At 47.0% G+C, this 24,395-nt stretch overlaps 2 protein-coding genes across 2 annotated transcripts in view; one reads left to right on the top strand and one right to left on the bottom strand.

Moving 5' to 3' along the window:
• The window catches only part of Uba4 (Ubiquitin-like activating enzyme 4), a 27,315-nt gene extending 14,111 nt beyond the window's left edge, over positions 1-13,204 (top strand). The window contains exons 8-14 of the mRNA XM_077674342.1: positions 315-541; positions 3,224-3,286; positions 6,846-7,012; positions 8,908-8,955; positions 9,742-9,841; positions 10,690-10,758; positions 12,681-13,204. Of these exons, the coding sequence (XP_077530468.1) occupies positions 315-541; positions 3,224-3,286; positions 6,846-7,012; positions 8,908-8,955; positions 9,742-9,841; positions 10,690-10,758; positions 12,681-12,832 (826 nt within the window). The 3' untranslated portion in view covers positions 12,833-13,204. The remainder of the gene's footprint in view (positions 1-314; positions 542-3,223; positions 3,287-6,845; positions 7,013-8,907; positions 8,956-9,741; positions 9,842-10,689; positions 10,759-12,680) is intronic.
• LOC144142685 (protein FAM50 homolog) lies at positions 13,058-24,395 on the bottom strand. The gene is made up of 7 exons (XM_077674344.1): positions 24,238-24,395; positions 23,453-23,708; positions 22,203-22,328; positions 20,960-21,256; positions 18,699-18,827; positions 15,674-15,802; positions 13,058-14,266 (listed from the first exon to the last, which is right to left on the bottom strand). Exons 2-7 carry the CDS (start codon positions 23,669-23,671, stop codon positions 14,048-14,050), a joined length of 1,119 nt encoding a protein of 372 aa, XP_077530470.1. The 5' UTR covers positions 23,672-23,708; positions 24,238-24,395; the 3' UTR covers positions 13,058-14,047.

The following is a 24,395-nucleotide window of genomic DNA, read 5'->3' as shown; positions in this document are numbered from 1 at the left end:
TTTGTCCTGTATTGCTGGTTGTGCTAAATCACCAAGTTCTGTTAATTTGCTCAGTTCTGGTAGCAGCGGTGAGGTTGGGTTGAACAGAAGCTCTCAGTGTGACAGCGAGGTTTTCTTGCCAGGAATTCCTCAATTTTCCCACGGTCTACAACGTTTAATTTCAAATTAACTGACATCTTATTTTCCTTGTCGAAGCAGAGTAACATAACCCATGAGGACACGAGTAAATTGTACAATTTACATTTTTTTCTCTCTACCTAAAAATTGAGTGGTACAATGGATTGTCAAATGTGGTATTTGTCAACCCATTCCAGGTACCAAGTTGTAGTCGATGCCAGCGACAACGTCGCCACGCGGTACCTGGTAAACGATGCCTGTGTGCGGCTGGGGCGCCCCCTGGTATCCGGCAGTGCGCTCCGCTGGGAGGGACAGCTGACGGTATACAATTACCGCGGCGGTCCTTGTTACCGATGCCTCTTCCCCCAACCACCGCCTTCCACCACCGTCACCAACTGCTCGGAGGGAGGCGTCATCGGAATGGGCACGTGGCTTTGTACTTGAATTGTTTTGTCAGGTACAAGGGTCTGTTCTGATGATGATGATGATGATAGAGATGATGACGACGTGGTCACAGCAGAACATTTCCTATAAAAAGTCTGGGGTATCCTTAAAAACATGTTCCCCTTTTTTGTTTAAAAAAAATGTTACAAGGATTGGTCTACATTGTCCTTATGATGATGATGACTGCGACACTGTCAGAGCAGAACATTTCCCATACAAAGCCAAAATTATCCTAAAAAACATCCTCCCCTTTTACAACTGTTAAAAATGTGGTACAAGTATCGGTCTACATTCTCCTGATGACGATGATGTTGTCACAGCAGAACATTTCCCATGCAAAGTCTAGGTTATCCTTGAAAAACATCCTCCCCCTTCTTTGTTTTTTAAAATATGTTACAAGGATTGGTCTACATTGTCCTTATGATGATGGTGACGCCATCAGAGCAGAACATTTCCCATACAAAGCCAAAATTATCCTCAAAAACATCCTCCCCTTTCATAATTGTTAAAAATGTGGTACAAGGATTGGTCTACATTGTCGTGATGACGATGATGTTGTCACAGCAGAACAATTCCCATACAAAGCCTAGGCTATCCTTAAAAACATCCCCTCCCCCCCTTTTTCTTGACTGTTAAAAAGTGATAGAAGCAGTGCTTTTAAGTGTTAGTATTGGTTAACGTTTTCATTAATTGAAGGCATACCATATTTACTCGATTGTAATTCGAGGGGTGGCTTTTCATTGCATCAAAAAAAAAATAATAATAAAGCCGCGAAAGTAACGCGAAGGGTGACTTTACCGAGTCAAGCAAAAAAAGAAAAAAGGAAGAATCGCTGAAGCCGTCACGCGAGGCCAGCAGAAGCACGGAAAAGCACATTTATTTTTCAAAAACTGTGACTAGACAACCACCTGTGATGCTTTGAACTTCATTAGGATTCCCATCTGCCAAGCGACGCCGCTTGCTTTGAGCTGTATCAGTTCTACACTGACCGCCATGAGGCATTTGCGTTATTCTGCGACGGAATCAACACGCTTCTCTCTAATTCGACGTGTTAGCAGTGGCAAAACCACGGAAATCTTTTTGGCGGGCTTCACTTGTGCTCTGGCTGGAGCCGCCTCCCATGGGTGGTCGATTCACTCATAGATAGATGTCTTGAGGCAGCAGCTGAATTGCCGATTTCTTCAGCCATCAAAATAGCGTGTCTCTTGACATAGGCATTGTATTGAGCGCAACGCATTGTCACTGCAAGGGGAGCTTTAGAGGAGTCTATAAACACTTGAGGGCAATAAAAACCACCGAAGGCTGCGCATGTCGTCAATGCCATCACCACAGGACAAGGGGGGGAGGAGGAGGAGGAGGAGGAGGAGGAGGAGGAGGAGGAGGGAAAATGTTTATTTTTTTAGTGGTTGGGCGGCACCCCACCGGGGTCTTGTGCCACTTGCGACAGTTCCCGACGGGGTCAGCAGGGAGGATTTGTCACTACCAGTGTAGAGAAAAAGAGAAACAAGAAAATGAAGACCGCCGGTGTTGGCTTGTAGTGGATCCAAACGGCTCTGTCGCATGTTGCCAACATAGATTGGGAAATGGCGAAAATTGTAGCCTTCAATGAGATTTGGCTGCGTCATTGCACTTGTAGCAGCTCAGGCACGGCAGCCGAGCTCACGCCGCCGGAGTAGTGCACCGCGTGACCACAGATCTGGTCCCAAGCCGGGAGCCACGAGGCACGAGTCACACGGCCGGGAGTTGGGATCGAGACACCGAGCCGACAGCACTGCGCTCGCACTTGGCCACGCAGTTCCACTACCGGCGCCATGGCTCGCCCGTCTCCGCCGCTGTTTGCCTTCTGCTCTTCGCTTGGCACTGTTCAATAAATGAAGGCAAAACGTCTCCTCACATCCCTTTCGCACTCTTTAGGCAAATTGAATTTCGGTATTTGATTGTAACCGTAGGGTTGAGTTCAGGTGGCAAAAATCAGGGAAAAAAATCCCTGGCCATCTCCACTAACATTAAACCTGGGAAGGGGCGAAGCATGTAGTGTATAGGTGTTTTCTTGGCGCCTTGGCATTTTTGCCTGCGGAGATGAAACCATTGGGGGCTAGAGGTATACAGCTTTGGTGTAAAAGTCTCTTGTCTTAGAAGCACGAAACTCTCTAGCGCGAGGCGTAAACAAGTGTCCCGGTGTTGTTTTTTCAGTATGCGTTACGAAGCGCTTCAGCGCGAGGTTTAAACAAGTGTCCCGGTGTTTTTTTAGGACGCGTTACATTCTAGCGCAAGGCGTGAGTGACTTTCCCGGTGTTCTAGTGCCGTGACTACATGAGATGAATGGCCATTACGACGACGATGACAGTAGATGCCAACAGCCCCAGCCCCTAAGGGCTTCACCCCTAAAACTCGTGTTACAATCGAGTAACCTATCGAAAAGTGGAAATGGATGTTGCGGGTGCTTTTTATGTTCACTTGTGCCCTGTTCATGTGTTCACCACTTGCAATGTCTAGTTACCGTGACCTGTAGTAAAACTTCCCTAGCATGTCTGCGACTTTGCAGGACAAACAAGGCAAATGGCTGCTCATGCTCTAAGGTCGGTGCTAAGTAGGTGCCTTTGCTTTTTCTGGAGTCGCTGTGTTTTTATAGAGCTTTCTCTCTTCTTTTTTCTGTCTGCAGTTCCTGGCGTCATAGGCAGCATGCAAGCACTCGAGGTACTCAAGATCCTGACTGGCTGTGGAGGTAAGTTGAGGTTGGGCGCACCTTTTGTTGTGTTTGGTGTTAACAAGTTGGCTGTTCTTGGTCCAGCAGTACTGGCATGCAAAACGAAAACCAGCGAGGTACGCTCAGAATACTCGTGGCATTGTTTTGCCTGTGCTGGGGTGAAGCTCGGAGTATGTTAAGGCGAGGTCATGTTAAGTCTAAGACCGTAACCCTTTCACTCTCGGGTGTTTCTGGCCGTGACGCACCCCCACTGTCGGTGTGGCTTCCGGAATATCGGGGAAGGGGCATAGTGATTTATTTGACCATGATAGCGTCCGGAACGTAACACGCTGAAAGGAAAGAGTGCGGGTGAGAAATTGCCTTTCTTCCAGACATTTTGAGCTTGCCATGCATGCTTCCGGGACGACGACCCCACCGTTTCAACGTCAGAATCTGACGCTGTGGAACTCGCATTCCTTCCTCGGATGAGAAACTCTCAGAATGCGAATCCGAGCTCGGCTTGTATTCGGATCGGAATCGGAAGAACCATCCCTCCTGTCCGCAGTCGAAGGCGCCGCGTGGTCAACCATCTGAAAGTAACCGCGCGCGTGGAGGGAGCACTTTCAGCAGCCCGCACAACGCACAGAAATGTCGCATTGCGAAATCATGATGGCAGATAAAAGGGGGGTACCACATTGATGCAGCAACCTCATTTGCTGATCACAGCAGTGAGTGAAGGCGCGGCAAGTGAGGGAAAGCCACGATTGAATCATGTTTCGGTCTTTTGGAGAGGCAACGGCGCACTGGGCTAACCTGGTGCGCCGTAGCAGACACGGGAACAGTATCATAAAAAAAGAACCTAGAAACCCATTGCGGATGGCACAACAACCCTCGCACCCGTACGGGTTCGCACGCATGCCACATGGTCACTCATCCCGACAGAGTGCAACGTGCGGAGCGACCATGCCCGCCAGCCCTAAAGGGTGGGCGCTGTCGCTCCATACACTTCAAAATACCGTCGTAAAAGCTTGCGAGTGAAAATACGAGCTACTAGAAAGATTCAATAGATGGCGCGGAGAGTCCAGGCGCGCCACGCTTGCGCTATGGCGTGAATTTTTGAACGCACGATGGAGAACGTACTGGTATGTCAATGACACCGCGGAGGAGAAATGCGAAAACGTACCGGTTTGTTGGTGACAGCAAAAGGGTTAAGCACTCCATTCTGCGAAAAGCGCCATCGCAGTTGTAGTTGTCCAGTAGAGAAAATGTCCGCCGCTATAAAGCGTGAATAAAAAACGTGCAGTCCGATGAGATTCGTACCCGGGCTTGCAGCGCAGCAGCGCGGTGCTCTAACCGCTCTGCTATCGCCATGCTTTGCCGTCATAGAACAGATGTTGTCGTCGTCGTTCCCGTCCTTGTGGCACATTCCCACTTGGGGGATTGGCCAAGAACCGGGAGCTTTTGAGGGTCTAATGTGTACGCTTCACAGAGTTCACAAAGCCATGAATCGGAAGTGTAAAAGTTGTAGAATAGTGCGTGCTGTGGGACACCTGAACTTGATGGCACACGCGTGAAACAGGTGCACACAAGCCACGCAGAACCCTGTTTCTAGAGAGGCTAAGGCCTGTGCTAGTCTGTCTGCCGATATAATTCGGGCCGTAAGATGAAAAAAATGAAAGCGAAGAAAGAGACACAGCACGGTGTGGCCCAAAACAAGCCCGACGAAGTAATTCGAGCCCAGAGACAAAGAAATGAAAGCAGATGAAGAGACGCACATGCGATGTAAAAGTGAAAAAGTATTGCCAGGCCTTTCAAAACACATAAGCACTTTGCCTTCAAAACACATAAGCGGACTTAGTGCCCCGTGGAATTTTTGTGGGAAAACTGGCGTCGTTGTTGTCTGGCACAGAAAATGGCTACTACTGTAAAGATTAAATAAAAGACACAATGAAAAACGGGGGAAATATAAGGAGCCTGGTATCAAAGCATAATCAAGGCCTAGTGCCTTTCATTAAATACCTGCTTAAAGGGACACTGAAGGCTGAATGAAATTTTGTTTTAATTGAAAGACCGTGCGTTTTTTGTAGCTCTCCCGGCTTTTGTTCGATGAGAAACGGTAATTTCTTTGCTGAGAAATAAGTAAATAAAGCTGAAATTTCTCTCTCCAATTTCCCTTTAATTTTTTCGTGCGTCACAAAGCAGGAGCGAGGCACCAGTGTGATCTTGGTCGGCACTTACGCACTCACTTTGGCAACGGTAGCTTTTACGTCAACAAGCCATGACCGACCCCGTCGATGTTTCTCTGGCCAAGGAGGCTGGCTTGGAATTTCATGATTTGTAACCGAAAGACCCAGAAATTCTTTTCGATGCTCGAGCGGCCGCTGTGAATACCTACGCCAGCCAACCATACCCCATCAAGTCAGCCGGGAATAAAGCCTTTTTTGAAGCGACAAGCGCCGTATCGAATATGGTGCTAGCATGGCCGCCTTCACCTCACCTCGTCTGCGATCGCTGCCATATCATATTCTGTTCCTTCACGCAAACCTAGCATGAGATAAACACTCTTTACGGTAGCCTTGTCGTGTAGTCTTCGTACGTGGGCCCCCCGGGTCCCCTGAGCAACAAGGCTGGAGCTAAGCAACAAGGGTAACGTTTACGGACACATTCTGTACGGATTACGGACCGTTTACGGATGCCCTTACGGAGCCACATGCCTTTACGGATGCGGCTTGCGGTGAACGGAAGTGCACGTTGTCGGATCGGTCGGATAACCACTTGCAGTGAGCGCACTGTATTTTTCACTTATGGTAAGGTTCGAACCGGACACGCTTTACCGATAGCAACATATACGCACGAGGAACAAAGATTAGAAGCTCAGGCGAGTCGCTTAAACGTCTTGTTCCTTTTGCCACTTTTTGCCAGGGTTATTGCTTGCAGGAGCTCGGTCATTCACCGTCGTAGATTGCCGACTCCGCTATTTGCTCACCAATGCTTTTCCAAAACGAAACTGGAAAGCATGACGGCTGACTCCGAAGCGTGAGGAAAGCAGCCGGTCTCGCAACCTGTAGAAGCTGTAGTCTGTGTTTTTAAATTAGATCAGCCAACGGAAAGTTTTGATTTACAATTATTTCATGTGTCGAACCACTTAGGAACTGCTTATTTTAGGAAAACGTGTATATGGATGGTTCTCCAATGGGCTCTCGCTTTTCGCCACTTTCGTGACATCGCAAACCGTAGTACCCAAAAGCGTATGGGGCATGGTCGCCTGTTTTCATGTTTCTGGCGTTTTCTGCCTTATTAAACTGCTGGTTGTAAGATTTAGAATCTACCAATACAGGCCACTTTGTTTCTACCCGTTCCTATCCCTGCAGAGTGCCATACATCGTAGCCCTCCTAAAGTCTGCCTCACAAGTGTACACAAATGCAATGCTAGGAAAACGTATTTCCAGGGGCAATGTAGGCTGTTTTGTATGAGAACACGAATTGTCCTAGAGCCTTTTATTAGTGGAATTTCCTGACGCGACAAAAGTGTTGACCCATCAGGCGGATGTTCTCGTTGAGTCCCCATAGAAATGCTTTTGCGTTTAAAAATCTGCAGAGGTTTGCTCGGGGAGGCTGCTCCTGTTTGACGGTGCCGATGCCAGATGGCGCCAGGTGTCGCTGAGGGCCAAGTTGCCCGACTGTCCCGTGTGCAGCATTGTGCCATCGAGGGTTTCCCTCCTGCAAGACTATGCCACTTGGTGCGGTGCGGGCCCCACGGACAAGGTGACTGGTTCGCACGTGTGCTTCTGCTCTAAAAATGGGCTTATACGGGATGAAGATGCGGTGGCGAGGAGAAAAAAGGGGAAAGGTTGCAGGCATTCCCGAGCACTCGTTACAATACACAACACGAATTGGTGCGCAATTGGCGAACGGGTCCCCTCGTTATCTTCATCATAACTTCCCTGTTGCACCAGTGTTTGGTTTTGAGCACAGATTTCTCATAAAGTGTTGTCTCACACACCAATGCAGGTGTGTGCTACTGTGTGGTTAGACATCACACTGCAAGAATAACAGCAGTAACAGTTGGGTATGCGCCAGAGCTTAAGCCTAATGTTTTTCTTTGAGGCCTTCCGACGTCAACCTTGGTAAGCACAGCCAGAAGTGTCATGGGCACTTTTTCCAATAAGTACCAGTTCGCGACGTTTGACGCCAAAGCGCGAGATGCCTGATGTCCAAAGTTTGGGATAATGTTGGGTAACTTTAGAGCTCAACGACATGCCTGGCAAACACAAGAGACGAAACATAGTGTGGGAGTAAAGACGTTTTTGATAAATATCACCAGGCGGAGCCGTAATGCTTTCCCCTCGAAAGCACATGAGCAGGCTTAAAGAGACTCTGCAACACGTCCTTCTTGTTTGGAAGCACTGCGGAAGCTATAGCTGTCGACAGCACAGAGTGGGCCTGTTGCAGCAGATATGTCTTCCGCTTGCGCTTTGCTTGTGTAGCTTTCTTTTTAAGGTGACTATCCAATTCATTTATGGATGCAACTTCAAGAAAGCCAGAACGGCCAATAGCCACTAAATTGCTGAAATGACGTAATTCCAGCAATTGAAGAACACCAAGATCCGAAACGAGAGAAAAATCTTTTGAGCGAGTTTCTAATTTATGTTAAGGACATATAGAAAAATTTTTGGCCAAAACCTCCTATGCTAAGTGCTGGATATGTTCGTTGAATACATTCTGAAAGCATTAAGGGTTTAGAAAAAAGTTGAAAAGAGTGTTGCAGGGTCCCTTTAATAAGGGGGACATGGCTCTTAAAACAATTTCTTTTAAATTGTGAAGGAAACTCTGTGAAACTTGTAAGGATTACACTTTTATAAGTGTAATCTTTATATTTTCAATTCTATGAACCCTGGTCAGTGCAATAAGAGAATCGAATTTTTGATGCACCGCTTGGAACTAATTTTACAGCTCATTAGCTTTGATGTTTGAAATGGGCATTCAAAATGGTTCCTTGCCACTGGTGCCACCAAAGCTTAATGATTTGTACAATTAGTTCCAAGCAGTGCATCAAAAAACCGATTCTCTTATTGCACTCACCAGGCTTCATAGTATTGGAAAATGTAAAGATTACAGTTTTATGACTAACACTGTTTTATCTATTGTTTCCTCCAAAAAAATGACTAATTATCTCTAATTATCTTGGGAATTAATTGACTTACTAAAAAAAAAATAATGATATATTTGAAATCGGTGGGAGTTTACTTAAAATTACCCGCCGCGGTAGCTCAGTGGCTAAGGCGTTGCGCTGGTGAGCACGAGGTCGCGGGTTCGATTCCCGGCCGCGGCGGCCGCTTTTCTGATGGAGGCGAAAAGCAAAAACGCCCGTGTGTACGAGATTTCGGCGCACGATAAAGATCCCCAGGTGGTCAAAATTAATCCGGAGACCTCCACTACGGCGCGCCTCATCGCCTGCGTTGCGTCGCCGCGTTAAACCCCACAATCAATCAATCAATCAGTTTACTGAAAATTAAAGGAAGCTGTTTTAAGATCAGTGTTGTCCCCCCTTAAGTGGTGCCGAGAGCCCAAGCAGAAGGTTTCATCGCGTAATACCGGTGCTTCTCTTTTTTTAATCGCCAGCGGCATTTTCTGTAGCGCCCCGTTCATTTTCTTTCCAGTGTTGCAGCGTTTCGTTGCTGCCCAAGGAGTCGCGGATTTCTTGTCAGGTAAGTGAGGACTTCGGGTGCCCCAAAGCACGCTGCTAGAAGCCAGCTTTTTTTAATTCTTGTTTGCATATGCGAGGTGATATAGTGAAATCCTAATGGTCTGACTTTAATTAACTTGTGTTGAGGTGCAGTCATAGTTGAACACCTGCCTACAAAAGTTGCTCTATTTGAACAATTTTTTGGTCCCAGCCCACTGAAGTTTATTTATCGACATTGCACTGGTTCGTTCGATACCAGCCGCTACCACTGGTTCGTTCGATACCATAGTTGACTCGCACTTAAACTCTATCCGCCGCGGTGGCTTAATGGCTGGGGCGTTGCGCTGCTGAGCACGAGGTCGCGGGTTCGATTTTCGGCCGCGGCGGCCGCTTTTCTGATGGAGGCGAAAAGCAAAAACGCTTGTGTGTACAAGATTTCGGCGCATGTTAAAGATCCCCAGGTGGTCAAAATTAATCCGGAGCCCTCCACTACGGCGCGCCTCATCGCCTGCGCTGCGTCGGTGCGTTAAAACCTACAATCAATCAAATCAATCGCACTTCGACTCTCTCATGGCTGCTGAAACCTAGCAGAACTAAGCAAAAAAAAAGGGGGGGGGGGGGGGATGGAACTACTTGAAGTCAGATTCCATGTGCTAACAAAACTTCTAAGTTTGATAGAAGTATGCGATGAATTAGAGTTGGCCTTAGCTGAATTACCGAAGCTGTGTTCCAGTAGTTTCGTTGCCTTGTAGCCGTAGCTATTGTAGGCACAGTTACGGTGGCCCTGTCAACCGTCAACCTTCTCCAGGAGCTGAAGGACAGACTTCAGGATGACCGGTCAGGCTGCCTGCTGCTTGACGTTCGACCGACATGCCAGTTTGAGATGTGCCACCTGGCCAAGAGCATCAGTATCCTTTTTTCTAGTCGTGTCACGCCCTTCGCGGAAATGTTCGGTCATAACTGTGAGGTGCCGGAACGTTCAAGTTATACTCACTGGCGTTGTGCTTTTGCAGGCAAGTCATCATCATCACAAGAAGCAGCAGCAGCTGATCTAAGTGCAGTGTAGGACGAAGGCCTCTATTGACAAGTATTTTATTTGTGTGTTTGGCATTGAGAACGAAGATCTGGATATGCCTGAACCTGTTCTTCTGGATGTCAGGGTAACCTTTTCAATGAAGGAGAAAATGTGGTGTCGTACACCCGAAATGTGCGTTGATTTCAGGGGAACGGGAACAGTGCAACACTGACATGGGTGTTGCAGAGCATTTGACAGTGCAAAGAGGAGGTGTATTTGGTTAGGGCCACTGTTGAAGTGCTGTTGCTGGCTTGTTGACGCAGTGCTGTTGATGACAAAACTGAACAGTATAGGGCCAAGAACGCAGGCTTGGGGCATGCCATGCTTAACTTAATAAGCTGCCTGCTGGTGTCAGCCTGTGAGAATTGTGCTACACACAGCTGGAGTGGCCACAAACTTGCACAGTCTTTTGCGTGATTCTCGCGTATAGTGGCACTATTGATGACAAAATTGAACAGTAAGGGGCCAAAAACGCAGCCTTGGGGCACACCATGCTAAACTGAATAAGCTGCATGCTGGTGTCAGCCTGCGAGAATCCTGCCACACACAGCTAGAGTGGCCATAAACTTGCACAATCTTTTGCACGGTTCTGAAGCATGGTTGCACACTTCTGAAGCATCAGTATGTGGCTCGTGTAGTGCAAGTCAGCTCCTATTATTCTTTGACTGTGCGGTCACTTAGATGTTCCTCTGGAGCAGCTGAACGATCTGCTTGGCTCATTGGAGCAGAAGCTGGCAAATTCTAGTGAAGGTGAGTACCATTCTGTGAGGTGCAGCAACTACTCTGAGGCGGTTACAACTCAACTGCATTTCTGCTTTGTTATCACCCTTACAGTTGCACGAATACGAAGAAAACGATTTTGTTGGATCGCTTTGAATCAGAGTGAATGCTTGGCCACTTCCAATGCAACGACTGGAATTTACAACTTCTCCAGGATGTTCCAGTAACTAGCCTGTAGGAGAGGCTGGTTTGATAGCCTTTGTAAATTTTTTACATTGCAGAATGCAAACAAAGATGCTATGGTGCTGCTTTCAGCTTTAGTGATGATTTGACATTTTATGTGGAGACACTTATGTACTGTAAGGTGAGCCCAACCACAAGGGTTTTAATGTTAGTGGGATAAACTGTTCTTTTTCTTTCAAAGTTAAAAAAAAAAACTGACAATTGCACTTCTTTGAGATGTGAATTTTGAGCAGAGCTGGTGCAAATAATCTTTATTGCGATGGTATAAATGGCTTGAAATGAACCTGAAACCAAAAGAAAACACAATGCAAATTGGAAAATTTGTGTTTTCAAACTAAAAATTTTCGAATTCAGTGCTATTTTATCCGAACCTGAATCGAATACTGCTTCGGTGTTCGAAAGCTTTGAATGTTCGAACACTCCAGCCATCAGCTTCTGCACAACAAGCCTTCTTTCTTTGGTGTGTTGTGAATTGCACACAGCTCTTGTGCATTTATACTTTTATGCTTCCTGGGAATTTTGCACGACAGTACGCTATGCTCTGCAATCATGCTAGGGGATAAGACAGATTTGTTTCACTCCCTCGCATTGTTTACCGTGATGTAAGCAACATAGTAAGAGACTAGTTGCATTAGTTGTCAGGATGAATCACTGAACAGTTTTTATGTATTCTCAGCCACGGAGGCTGTGCTTTTGATGGAGGTGGAGTACAAAAAAACATATTTTGAACACTTTTAGCCTTCTAAATTAGCTGCTGTGTGTTGCATCATAATGTATCTTTGGCATGCAAAGACAGTCTGCTTTAAAGGGGCCATGCAGACAAAACATAACTTTGGTTCATTCGAAAGATTGCCTCGTTAGAATCATACTGACACCACTTTTAACGCACACTTTGCTCAAATGAGCTATATAATCAGGAAAAACAGGAATGGCCATGCGACCCACTAGCTCATTTCCTGCAACAGAACCTATGATGCCATATGCCCAGCTGCGCGATTGGCCGAGGCCGGCAAAAGCAAACACAAATTAAGCAGGGCTTATAAATAAGTTTTTCGAAGGAGCTATTCGCGCTTAAATGTAATGCAAATTCAATTTTGCGGCAGTAATAATGGTGCGGCAAACAATGAAAGTAATGAAAATACATGTAAACATAGAAGTACCGCTGTTGGTACTGGGCGCACTATGCCTGTTCTAGCTGCACAGCAGTCTGCCGCTTTGGAGTTGTCTTGCCCGACACTGGCCTATTGGTGCAGTTGACGTCTTACGTGACCCCACTTGTCGAGCATACCCCATGCTTCACGAAACGATTACTTTCTACCGTAACAGAAGCGATCCAGGTGCAAATACGGTCAAAAACAAAGCAACGGCGGACAACGGTTCGTGGCTGAGTAAAGTAGCGCCATCTGGGAGGGCTGACAGTAAGCAAGGCTGGAGAGCCGAATGGCACACTGGAAATTTGTTTGAATACCCGCCTTCGTGACTTAATGGCAGACGTCATGAAAACACACAATTTAGCGGGGTAATCAAAATTTTAACCTAAACTGATTAATTTCTCAGTGAATACGGCATCATTTGCTGCCAGACGAGCGCTGGGGGCGCTATAAAACGTGAAATCTTTTGAATAAAACAAACTTGTATTTTGTCTCCATGGCCCCTTTTTAAATCTGTTTCCGAAATGTCGGGCAATGTGCCGACCCTACTCTTTGCAGTGGTTGTGGTCTGTCGCCGTGGCAACGATTCTCAGCTGGCGGTGGAAAAGCTGGAGGAGGCTTGGAAGGGGCGCGGGGTCAAAGTTCGCGATGTCCGTGGTGGCTTGGAAGCCTGGGCAAAGACCATCGACCCAACTTTTCCAACCTATTGATGCAGTCGTGCCATGTTCCTGAACTGTTGCATCGGTTGGACCATAGTTTATGCATTTGTATGGTTGAACGTTAAGGCACGCCTTGCATTTTATACGTTTACCCGGTTTCTCAATCAACGCCCGTAACGAAATGGGCAGTTAAATGCAAGGAGCGCGCTGTAGGCACTTTTTGTAGTACGCACATTTTTTTTTTGCCTGTGTTCACCCTGAAGAAAGAGCAGTACAATCGTGATAACAATGACTTTATTTACAACAGTGATGTTAGAAACTATTGCCATAAGAAGAAGACTGTACATAAGAACTTCCATGGGCAACCATTTGTAATGTAAAAGTCTTGCGATTGTGAATAAATGTCAGGTTGTTGAAAACACACTGTATGACGTTTAGCCCAATAGATTTGCCCTTTAACATTTAAAGGATGCTTAACCTTGCATTGTATATAAGTTTCCTTTAGGAGTGGGGGGCTGCTACAAAAGCGAACAACCCGTGACTGGCAGACATCTTCAGTCAGTACAAACCAAAAACACTTGTCTGTACAGCATCGAAGTGTGCACATTAAAGATCCCCAGGTGGTCTAAAAATCAATCCATTGTCTCTTTATGTGGCGTGCTTCATAGCCTAAGTGTACCTCTGGCATTTTCATCTCCATGAAGGGCGAAGCACTGCAGAGATGTATAACATCCCTACCATTAATGCAGACAACAGTTGTAAAATCTCCACGGAGTTTTTGTGCACATTAAGCCCTCACAAGACGACTTTGTACTACAGTAAAACCCTGTTACAAGAGACTGTTACAAGAGACACTTGGTTATGAGACATTTGAATGAAGGCGCTTTGGTTGGTTTTCCTATGTTCGCCATGTTAGCAACATTGCATACAAGACACCTCGGTTACAAGAGACATTTTTTGGTTCCCTTGAGTGTCTCTTGTAACGAGATTTTACTGTAATACTCAGTTTCCCGATTAACGGCCAAAAAATGCACACATGTAATGCTTGTCTGTGGAAAGCTTTGCACACGCAGCATTGCTCAAATGACAGTTTAAAAGTAGGGTTGACCCACTGGAACAAGTGGCTTAGCTTATTGACAACCTATTTAATAGGATTCATTCAATTAATCAATAGCCCCCGTAAAGTACCCATTTCGGGCGTCATTTTCGAAAGCAACAACTTTCCCTCGACATCTAAAGTAAGCAGCTGGCTGTGTTCGAGACCGTCTACTTGTGCCGGTCGGACACGGTGTAGCGCTCGTACGAGCGGGCCGGATCGTACGGTTCCCACCGGGACGCGGGGAAGATGTGCTTGTTGCGCTCGTACCAGGAGCGCAGCAGAACCTTGCCCGCGTGCGACTCTTCCTTCTCGACCGAGGCGTCGTTGGTCAGTCGCACGTCCTCCCTGGCGTCGTAGGCAAACAGCGGTCCACTCTTCCCGCGGGCCTGCGCACAGGAAGCGACGTGAGCAACTTGAGTATTCTTGCCCCTGATGCAACTTTACAAAACAATGAGGACCACAGTCATTAAAGGGACCCTGCAACACTTTCTGAGCAGTGCAAATAAACCTGAGTGACATTTAGATTACACTGCGAAATATTACACGTGTGCATGAAGCGGTGAGCACGCAAACCACCGTAAAAGACGCGGAAAAAGCAACCTTGCTCTCTTCAATTTCCCTCATTATGCACTCCTGGCATGGCCTAAACGACGTCATTGTGGCTGTCCTATTGGCTGTTGCTGGTCAACTTCGCGGCTTATTTCTCGCATTTCCTGTGACGATCCACCGTCATCGGCGCTGTGTAGCAACCTCTTCTATGCCTGAACCTGTACGCACAGTTTTGGCATTTCTTTTGTGTTTTGAGGGTGCACAGACTGAGTGACGACCTCAATACTCCCCTTTCAATGAGACCACTCAAACGTTTATTGCTTCAAAAATGCCCTACCAGCCTGAGTGCGCGCTTGCGAGCAGGCAGCCATGCCTGCTTTTTTGTGGCACCAGACCAGAAATAGACCCCTCCACGTTGCGGAGAAAAGAAAAAAACTCCCCAGCTTGTGATATATTGAAGGCCGCCGAAGAGAACACCTTGAGCTGCCCCCCTCTCCAGGAGAGAGCGCGCAGCTTTCGTCGCGTTGTCCGCGATCAAGTTGAGAGGGAACGATTACGCGCAATTTCTCATCGTGCGTAGTTTCGGTATTAGTGAACGGATTTTCATAATTCTTGCGGGAGAAGACTGCTGGGACAATAGACTTTACCCCAAAATACATTCCGAGTAATCAATGGGAAGTGATGCAGGGTCCCTTAAAGCGCACTGGCAAGCTTGTTTGTACCACACTATTGACGGCATAATTGGATACTAGAGGTACAAGGACACTGCCTTGGGGTATGCCATGCCAAGCGCTAGTGGGGCAGTGACCCACCTAACAAACTACTGGCTTTCCCTTCGGTGAAAAACAGCAGCCAAACTCCAACCTTCTAGACTTCGTAGCGTTCAATGTTCTCTGAGCATAGCAGGCAACTGTCAAGTGGCTGCAGTGATGTGTTTTTATGGTGAGACTAAAAAAAAATTTCAGGACGAAACAGTCAGATTCAGGCACCAAGTTTTGCTTCAGTTACATCAATATTGTGGCTCCCACAAGGAAAAAAAAGTATGCTGTATCAAAACACGCACTGCCTCGCAATTGCTATAATGCAGCCATAGTTACAATCATTGTGGAACTACTTTTTTTGCTATGAATAGGACGGACAAAATTTGCGAAGGCCCATTCTATAAGCTTTTGCATAGGTCACAACTTCAACGTGTGGCTAGGTTTGAGTTTATCCAGCGCTCAAACTTGCGCACGACCACTCACCTTGGTGACGATGAAGTCGTAGAACGTGTAGTGGTGTGGGATGATCAAGTCCTCCTTGACGTACATAAGCTGGTCCGCCGTGACCGCACGCAGCTCGTAGAAGTCCTTCCGCAAGAGCTCCAGGCATTTCTGCAGCACACAGTCGGGTTCACCCAGGTCGTCACCATGACACACAAACCAGCAACAATTCTGAACACCTAATTTAACAGGAATTTCGAGCTAGTTGTGCGTGCGCGGTCAGATAGAGAGTTTACGACACGGTAAAGATGCCAGTGTATGCCTGCCAAACTAAACATGTATTTTACTTGAACACATTCAATTGTCTGTGCAGTGCAGACACTTCAGACATTACACTTGTATCTTGTAGCACATTTCCACGCTTGTTTCGACAGACCTACTTAGCACCTATAAATGTGCACAGGTGAAAATTTCTGCAAACTTCACACTTGAAGAATTGTTGTACGGCAGCATTTCAGGTGAATGCCGCCATTTTCCTTTGCAGAAACTTGCTCCACTTGGGAGGTTCCCCCTAAACTGGCCTTCTAACACTTGTCCCACACTTCGAGGTTGTCAATTAATCCACTCGCAACACAAACAGCTAGCCTACTGGTAGCTCAGTTGGTAGATCGACTGCCCCACTTAGAGGCAAAAGCCCTGGGTTCAAATCCCTCACCGAATTAGTTTTTGTAGCGTAAGCTACACTGGCCGAGGTTGAGCAGTTTCGCGTGTGTTGTGAAGGGCCGTTCTGTGCAAGCGTGAGGGACATTGGATTAGATTGGATTAAAGTGGATTGTGTTGCGCCATAGCCGCGGCAGACACACTGGCACCAGCGCGTGCCCAGGTATGCGCCTCAATTGCGCAGTAGCCAAGTCTGACGCTGCAGTGGAGCCACTTGACAGCCGTTTCGCGTGGCTCGTGAAGAGCCGTGCTGAGCATGCGCGAGAAGCAGTGACTGCACAGGACTAGACTGGACTGGATTAAACTGGATTGCTGAACCTTAGCTCGCGCTACGTATATCCTGGCATAGCAGTCCTAAGCCACTACTAATTTTTTTTCTTAACTGCTAAGTTTCTGATAAAGCTGTACAGCTTCACTTTGTAGCCATATGGCTGGAGCCAAGCGTCAAATTTTCCCTTCGCAACTATACTAGCTGTAGCTGGCTTCAACAGGACTCAGTTAAGGGACTCACCTAATCACATTTGCATGGGACTTGCTAGTTCACGACCCACGGGCTTAAAAAGCATCGTGTGCAGACACGAAAGGTTTCACAAATTCACAGGAATCTTCCTTACCGCCGAGTTTGCTTCTTTTAGAAATATATCACCTCTTCACTCAGATAAAAAATAAACAAGAAACACATTTTGGTGTATCCAGTTTTCACTAGCAAGCGTGAGTTTTAGTTCTTTATTTCAGTACAGAAGCAACACATAGCTAAAATGAGCAAACTAAGCCGTTGTGAACGTTGATATGTATTTGTAAAGCTTTTGGTATTGGTGCACGATGCTTTTAAAGAGGGTGCCGGTTTGGGCCCGTTGGTACAACATGACAACGAATTGAAGCACTAGGACAGTGGGACAAGCGGTTCAACACACACAAGGCCCTACTTCCAACAGTTTTATTAGCAGGCGAATACATATATATATATACATGAACACTGGCCCACGTCATAAGGACAAGAATCAGCTAACACGAGAGATATTGGAAGCTCATATGATAGCAAAAGTAAACAATGTGTGTTAGTACTGAGTCTGTTGCCTTATCAAAGAAAGCTCATATGATAGCAAAAGTGGGCCAGTGTTCATGTGTATACCGTATTTTCGCGCGTATAACCCGCCCCTGCGTATAATCCGCACCCCCCCTCTCAGCCCGCCGGAAAAGAAAAAAAAAATCCTCGCGTATTGCCCGCACATTTGATACAAGAAAGGCTGCACCAAAGCTACTGCTCAAGCAGCACATCACATGCTATGTAGACAGAACAAGCACATATTTAGCGAGCAGAATACACTGACTGCAAGGCGAAAGTCAGTTCACTCAGTGATAGCTAGAGCTATCACTTGAGCCGCAGTCCTCACTGCTGTACATAAGGTTATCTTCACAGCACAACGCGCATTGCCGCAAAGCTGCACTAAAGGAAAAACGCCAGGTATTATCCACACCCGTAGTTTACCACTGAAATTTTGCGCATTTTTGGTGCGGGTTATACGCGCAAAAATACGGTATATGTGTATTTGCCTGCTAATAAATCTGTTGGAATTAGCGCCTTGTGTGTGTCGACTCGCTCGTCCCGTTGTCACAGCACTTCACTTCTTTGTCAGGCTTTTAAAGACTGTGGGACATGAAGTTGAAGTCCCATAGGAATGTTACCAGATCAGTGCCCCTTAAAGGAGCACTGACACCAATTTTCGGCGTTAATATTATTGCACAGTCCGCTTCCTTCACTCAACAGAATACCCTGGCTGAAATATGAGCGGCCTGCGACGCGAAGAACATAGTTTAATTGGATCTCATTTATCGCGCCGACGGAGCAGCGCGCGGAGCGGCACTCAGCGAATGGACATCAGCGTGACATCATCCCGGGAAAGCCAAAAGAAGTGACGCGGAAGCGCTCGTCGAAAACTCGTTACGTCACTTCACGCGCGCGGGCCCACGAGCGGCGAGCGGGTGCAACACCCTCTCAAGCGGGCGCCGGTGATGTCCGCACAAAGCGGTGAGGTCAGTCAGGGATTCTGTCATATGCGCCGTTCGGGATGAAAGTGCGGGAATTTGAAACAAACGATTTTCAGGCCGTTCAATATAAATAACTATCGCGCGCTGAAGTATTTGAAGTGCTGTTTCAGGTTCGCCAGGCCATTAAGCATTGATAAAAGCAATAAAAGTGTAACATAAAATCTTCGTGTCAGTGCTCCTTTAAGAGTTCCACAGTTCAGAGGGAGTTCCAGATTGCATACATGTTACTCCGGCCAGGTGCCAACAGTCCTGTGGGAAGGACGTGGGACTGGCAAAAGGAGAAGGCGCGCGCACTGACCTGCAGGAACTGGTAGATGCTGTTGCCCTTCTTCATGCGCACCACCCTGCGGTGGCCCGATCCGTCCCAGTAGCTGAAGGTGATCTCGATGTCCTCGCTCTTCAGCTTCCCCTGCTTCTGCACCCACTCCTGGCAAGAGGCACCAGAACGTCTCAGTCACCGGCTACGGCTATGGATTGGACGGCATCGAGGCACTGTCTAATGACAATACTAACCATGCACATACATGCTGAGTCCTCCAGCAAACTAAGTTATGTCTGGCTACGCAGATGTCGCCTCGAAGACAGTGGGGCTCTTCAATTTACAGTGTCGGACTCACTGCGGATAGTCCGCGGGTAGTCCGAGGATTCCCCAATGCCATAGGGATACATGGGAAAATCAAATGCCGGACTGCTTCTCGAGGAGTCCGAGACTGTAAATCGAAGAGCCCCAGTGCGAAGTACTGGAGTTCAACAGTTCAAAAAAACTACATTAAAGCCTTTGGCATTGACGGTGGGTGTTTTGTAGCTACCTCGCAAAAGTGACAGCAGCGTTACCCTCATATGCTGCCAATTTTACATAGACTGTATCTAGTGTTCCGTCCAGACAGGACGGTAACAAGTGGTAAAGTTCTGTCCAGACAGAACGAAGTGGTGTGGTCACGCGGTGAGAGCAGTCGGTCTTGATTCTTTCTCAACCAGCCGAACCGCTACCGCTCACTAAAGCCAAGGCCGACGTAGCCATTGCTAGTTATGCCCAATCTGTGATTATTACCAGTGATTAAAGGGACCCTGCAACACTTTTTTCAGCTTTTATGAAAATAATGAATGCCTGCAGAGCGTAGTTATCCAACACACCCAGTCCTTAGATTAGGGGGTCGCAAAGTACCTCAGCCAAAAATTACTGCTCTATGCCCATCAGATAACTTGTAAAGTCGCTCAAAAGATTTTTCTCTCTTTCCCAGTCTTGATGTTCTTCGACAACTCAAATTATGTCACTAAGGCCATGTAGCAGCTTTTGGCCGGTTTTCCTTCAGGTGCAGCAATGAATGCTTTTCGATAGCAACTTCTAAAAAACAGCCACAAAAACAAAGCAGAAGTGGAAGGTGTATCTGGTGCGACGAGCAAATCGCGCAGTGCCGCTCCATGCTGGCGATAACTATAGCTTTCGCAGTGGTTCCAGACGCGAAGGAAGGAGTGACTGCGCTTATCGAAGGTGTTGCAGGGCCCCTTAAATAATTAACAGTGACCCTGGCTCGCCAGTGAGCGGAAGCGGTTTGGCCGGTTTGGTAAAAATCAAGAAAGACTGCTCTCACTGAAATATTGTGAAGCGAGCATGGGGTGGAGGCTTGGAGTTCCGTCCGAGTTAGTCCGATTATCTGTAATTTATTAATAATGATTAATAATTAACAGTGATTCTTGCTAGTCAGTGAGCGGGAGCGGTTCAGCTGGTTGGGCGAAAATCAAGAAAGACTGCTGTCAATGCGAGTTGTGTTTTTTTTTGGATGTGTTTTTTTTGGATGAAACTTTGGTAACAGTTGCCGTCCCGAACTTGACAATTTTCACTTGTAGTTCCGTCTGGATGGAACATTAACATTTTTTATCGTTCTGTCTGGACGGAACACTAGACACAGCCTTTCACATAAGTGCCTACACTGCGATATTCCGTTCCAAGGTAGGTACAAAAACCTGCACTTCTGGTGCAATGTGCAGTGTTGATATGTTGAGCCCCAACACTGAAACAATCTAAAAGGGAGCGATCACTTTCATTTGCGAAATGAATGCGCAGAAGTGAGCTAAGAGAACATTTTACGACAAAGAAAATCATGGGCCTTGGAAAAAAATATTGGTGTTGCTAGGGCTCGAACCTGGGGCTTCTGTACCTACGATTCCCCCCTAGGCTACTCCAGCAGAACAACGGAGCTCTTTTAGCAATTGCATAAAAGAATAGCAGGGATGTTCCAAGCGAAGTGGTAGATGGCACTAGGTGCACACAGGAAATCCCAGGCTTGTGCCCACGAGGGGCCGGAACCTCACGCCTACACCGCCTTGTGGCTCCTTTGCTTTCCTTTGATTCAAATATTTGCAATTTGCACGTCTATGAGTGGACTACACGTGATCTCTGCAACGTGAAAGCCAGTTTTGAGAAAGTGTGTTCGCAATTCCAAAGGAATAGAAGATGTGGCGATTTTCTGGTGCCTGCGCGCACACACCTTCTTTAAAGGGCTCAGTAAAAGTTGATTCTCTCTCTCTCACTCTTCCCGGAACCCCCGGAACACTCACCATCCGCAGCTCTTCACGAATGCGCTTCTCCTCCTCCTCCCTCTCCCTATCAGGGAGGAAGCTCGTGTCGACGTCGGGGTTCTTGCCCAACTTGCGCTTCGCGGGGGGCTCGTAGTCGACCTCGTTCTCGTTCTCTTCCTCCTCCTCTCCCACCCCGCTGTCTTTCTTCTCCGAAACAGAAGAGGAGTTGGAGTCTTCCTCCACTCTCTTCTCCACATCCTCTTGTTTCTCCTCCTCACCTTCTTCCTCCTCCTCCTCTTCCTCGTCATCGTCCAGCTTGAACGACAAGGCTGCGATCTGGAAACGTGAGACGAAAATCTTTGTTACACACAATTTGCAATGTACGGGCTTTCGAACTTAAACCACTGCAACATGATGCATTTATCTTGTTCTACAGAAGGGTGTAGCAGGTAATTCCAGGGCTTTTGATTTTTATGCCGCAGCAGAAATTGAATACAGTAGACTCCTGTTAAGACGAACTCGAAGGGACCGTAAAAATTTGTTCTTATCATCAGAAATTCGGCTCAAGCGGAGGTTTTTTGCATTGTGAACGTTACAAGAGAGGAAAAATGTTGTTCGTCTTAACGCGAGTCCACTGTATAAGAAAAAAAAAAAAAAAAAGGAGCAGAGGGGACATTCTTCAGTGGGGACGTGTCACCTTTTTGGTAAGGTGACACGTCATCACCCCGTTACAAAGGGGAAACCAATAGCAATCATCATCAATAGTGCAACACTTGCCAGCTTAGGTCTTTGTTGTTGGTGAATTCAGATTAATACTGCAGGCCCTGTTGCCTCATTCGTGAAGCACACCCTAACTTCAGTGTCATGCAAAAATGACAAAGGACAGCATTTGCAATGCAGGGAAGCCAAGAAAACATTCACGGCTTGTGGCAAAGCCAACTTGTGCAAAGGCATTAAAATTTGGCAGAAAAGAAAAGAGATGGGGATTTTGCGACAAGCTCTTTGTACCTCTTCTGTCATTTAAGAACCTCAGCTTTGGATTTACATTACGGCAATCGGGTTCGTATGCCCGGCACTGCAACACCAGATGTGAAAGCAACAGAACAATGCGACGAGAAATAATATGCAGGGAGAAATGTTCTAGGTCTATGCATTTGAAATCGAAGGCACCGTGCTGTCCTCCAGTCACGGCATTAGTTACGCGACTGGCGACTTCATTAACGCGACGATCTATGCCACAGTTACAAGTGCTCGTCTTGTACCACAACTCTGAAGGACTTGCCTGCCTCCTTTGTCGCTCTTGCTGCTCCCGTTTCTTCTGGATCTCCCTCTGGCGTTGCAGTTCACGCTCCTGCTGCTTCTGGGCCAACTGACGCTCGCGCTCCTTCACCACATCCTCTTGCTTGGCCTGGAGAGAGAGATTAAAAAAAAAGGCGATGTATAGGTTGAAAATCGAGACCGCGGAAGTAAATGTGTCCCCATGAACATTGCAACCAAACAATATCGCAGATTCAGGGTTCGGTGAGTTTCTGAAGTCATGCTGCCACATTCTACCTTACGACGGCACGAAGGAGATAGTGGATGTTTCTAAGCTTGTATAGCTGAACACATCAGCTTTTCGCCAGGACAAAATCAACACAGTCGGGTGGTACGTCTTGCATTTTACGGACTTCTGCTGTAACAGCCATCCACAGTAAAGCAACACCTCCTCCGCAGCTTCCTGCAATGTTGGCCGCGGCTTCCCGTTGTCACTTGAAAACATGATCCCCCATTTTTCTGCCCACGGAAAGAAATTCCGTAGAGTTTCATTTTGGTACTTGGAATGTGTTGTTGACACCTTTGAGATGCCATTTTTCTAGCGACAACGGCAGACACTGACTTGTGTGGAAAACCCTTGTTATAGATTTGTCACGTTTTTTTTTTTTTTTTTTTTGCAATGCTTGAAATTTCAGTACAGAAGCTAGCTTCCACACTATTCAAATACTGATGGCCATAACCATTATGTTTTGCAAAAGGCCTTCAGTTAAAATCACGTACTTTTGTTACCAGCAATGACAAGCAGAGTGTGCTGTAGTCATCTGGATTGCTGAAAAGGCAGGCATGAGATAGGCGAACATTCTTAATTAAAACGACACTCTCTTCAAGCGCAACAGGATCTCAAGTTAGCTACGTGGAAGCTGTACATGACGCTTAACTCACCCAAACCACCAGTGTGTGCTTCAGAACTGATATAATTCTGAATATAACGCACAGAATAACCTTTGAAGCCACAGATACCCGTAGCTTTGTTCGACACTTCATAATCTAGGCAAAATATTTTATGGGCTTTCCTTTCATGTTTTTACGGGAAATCCATGCTCTGTAAACTTGTCTCTCAGACACACTTGTGAGCTTGTTTTATTCAAGACAATGTACCCGACGCACTCTCTGCACCGCAGTCAAGGGTACACAACGGCTCGTCCACTAACCAAAAGTTGTCCATACTCTGCAGTGACTCCTCGGAGCGACTCCGAACGGCTGCCATACACTCACCTTCATTTCGTCGAGGGTGACGAGACCAATGGTGCTCGACTTGAGCTGCTGCTCGACGGCGTCGTAGTGAGCGGCGAATTTGTTCTCCATGGTGGACAGTTTCAGCTCTTCCTCGATCTTCTTCTTGCGCAGCTCCAGCTCCTCCAGCGCCTTTTCGCGCTTCTTTTTCAAATGCATGGCGCGGCCAGCCTCGCTGGCGGCCCCTTTGTACATAGCCATCTTGCTGGCTGTCCAGGCGCAAAGCTTGTTCAAGTATCTGTGGGTAGCGAGAAAAAACGCCTCAGATGTTGGCCGCGGCTTCCCGCCTCTCCTTGAAAACATGATCCCCAATCGTCTGCCCGCGGGAAGAAATCCCGCAGAGTTACGTTCTGGTACTTGGAATCTTGTTTTTGAAAGGGGGCACCTTTGAAATGCCACTTTCCTTGCAGCTATCCACAACGGCAAACACCGACTTTAGTATAGTTTTAAGAAAAAACCCGGTAATAATCTGTCACTGCTCGGGTTTTTTTCGCTATAAGGGATTGTACTAAGTCGTTTGTACTGCTGTAAAGGAAACTACGTCAACGCGCGTAGTATGCTGTAAAATTTGGCGTTTACACCAACATGCGCACATGCTTCGCGAGCAAGTCTACAGGGCTGATAAAAATACACAATCAAGGCATAATTTTGCGGTAATACACAGTGCGCTGTATGAACATTTTGATGCAGGAACGATTCGTGGGCCATGTCGATCAGCTGCTCGCGCAGCTGTGTGAAGACAGAACAATCGTGAGTAACTACCTTACCGATGGAACCGCCGGAATGTGAAGGGGTAAGGGTTTGCCTCTTCTCTGACCAACGCGCAAAATTAGCGTGAGATCACCGATAAATCGTCCCAGTACAGAAATATGAAGGGGCCACACCGCCACACGAAACGACGAAACGTTTCTACGAGCAGAAGGAA

This window comes from Haemaphysalis longicornis, unplaced genomic scaffold, assembly GCF_048455015.1.
Source record: "Haemaphysalis longicornis isolate Haplotype H1 unplaced genomic scaffold, Haemaphysalis longicornis Haplotype H1 scaffold_6, whole genome shotgun sequence".
Classification (NCBI taxonomy): Eukaryota; Metazoa; Arthropoda; class Arachnida; order Ixodida; family Ixodidae; genus Haemaphysalis; species Haemaphysalis longicornis.
This window is presented reverse-complemented; position numbering and strand designations above follow the sequence as displayed.

What these genes read in the sequence shown, in the direction of transcription:
- LOC144142685 (XM_077674344.1), bottom strand. Translation starts at nt 23,671, where the DNA reads ATGGCTATGTACAAAGGGGCCGCCAGCGAGGCTGGCCGCGCCATGCAT. An exon ending in TCACCCTCGACGAAATGAAG is followed by an intron (nt 22,329 to 23,452) that starts GTGAGTGTATGG and finishes CTCTCTCTCCAG; the next exon opens with GCCAAGCAAGAGGATGTGGT. An exon ending in TTCGTGAAGAGCTGCGGATG is followed by an intron (nt 18,828 to 20,959) that starts GTGAGTGTTCCG and finishes GCCTCTTGCCAG; the next exon opens with GAGTGGGTGCAGAAGCAGGG.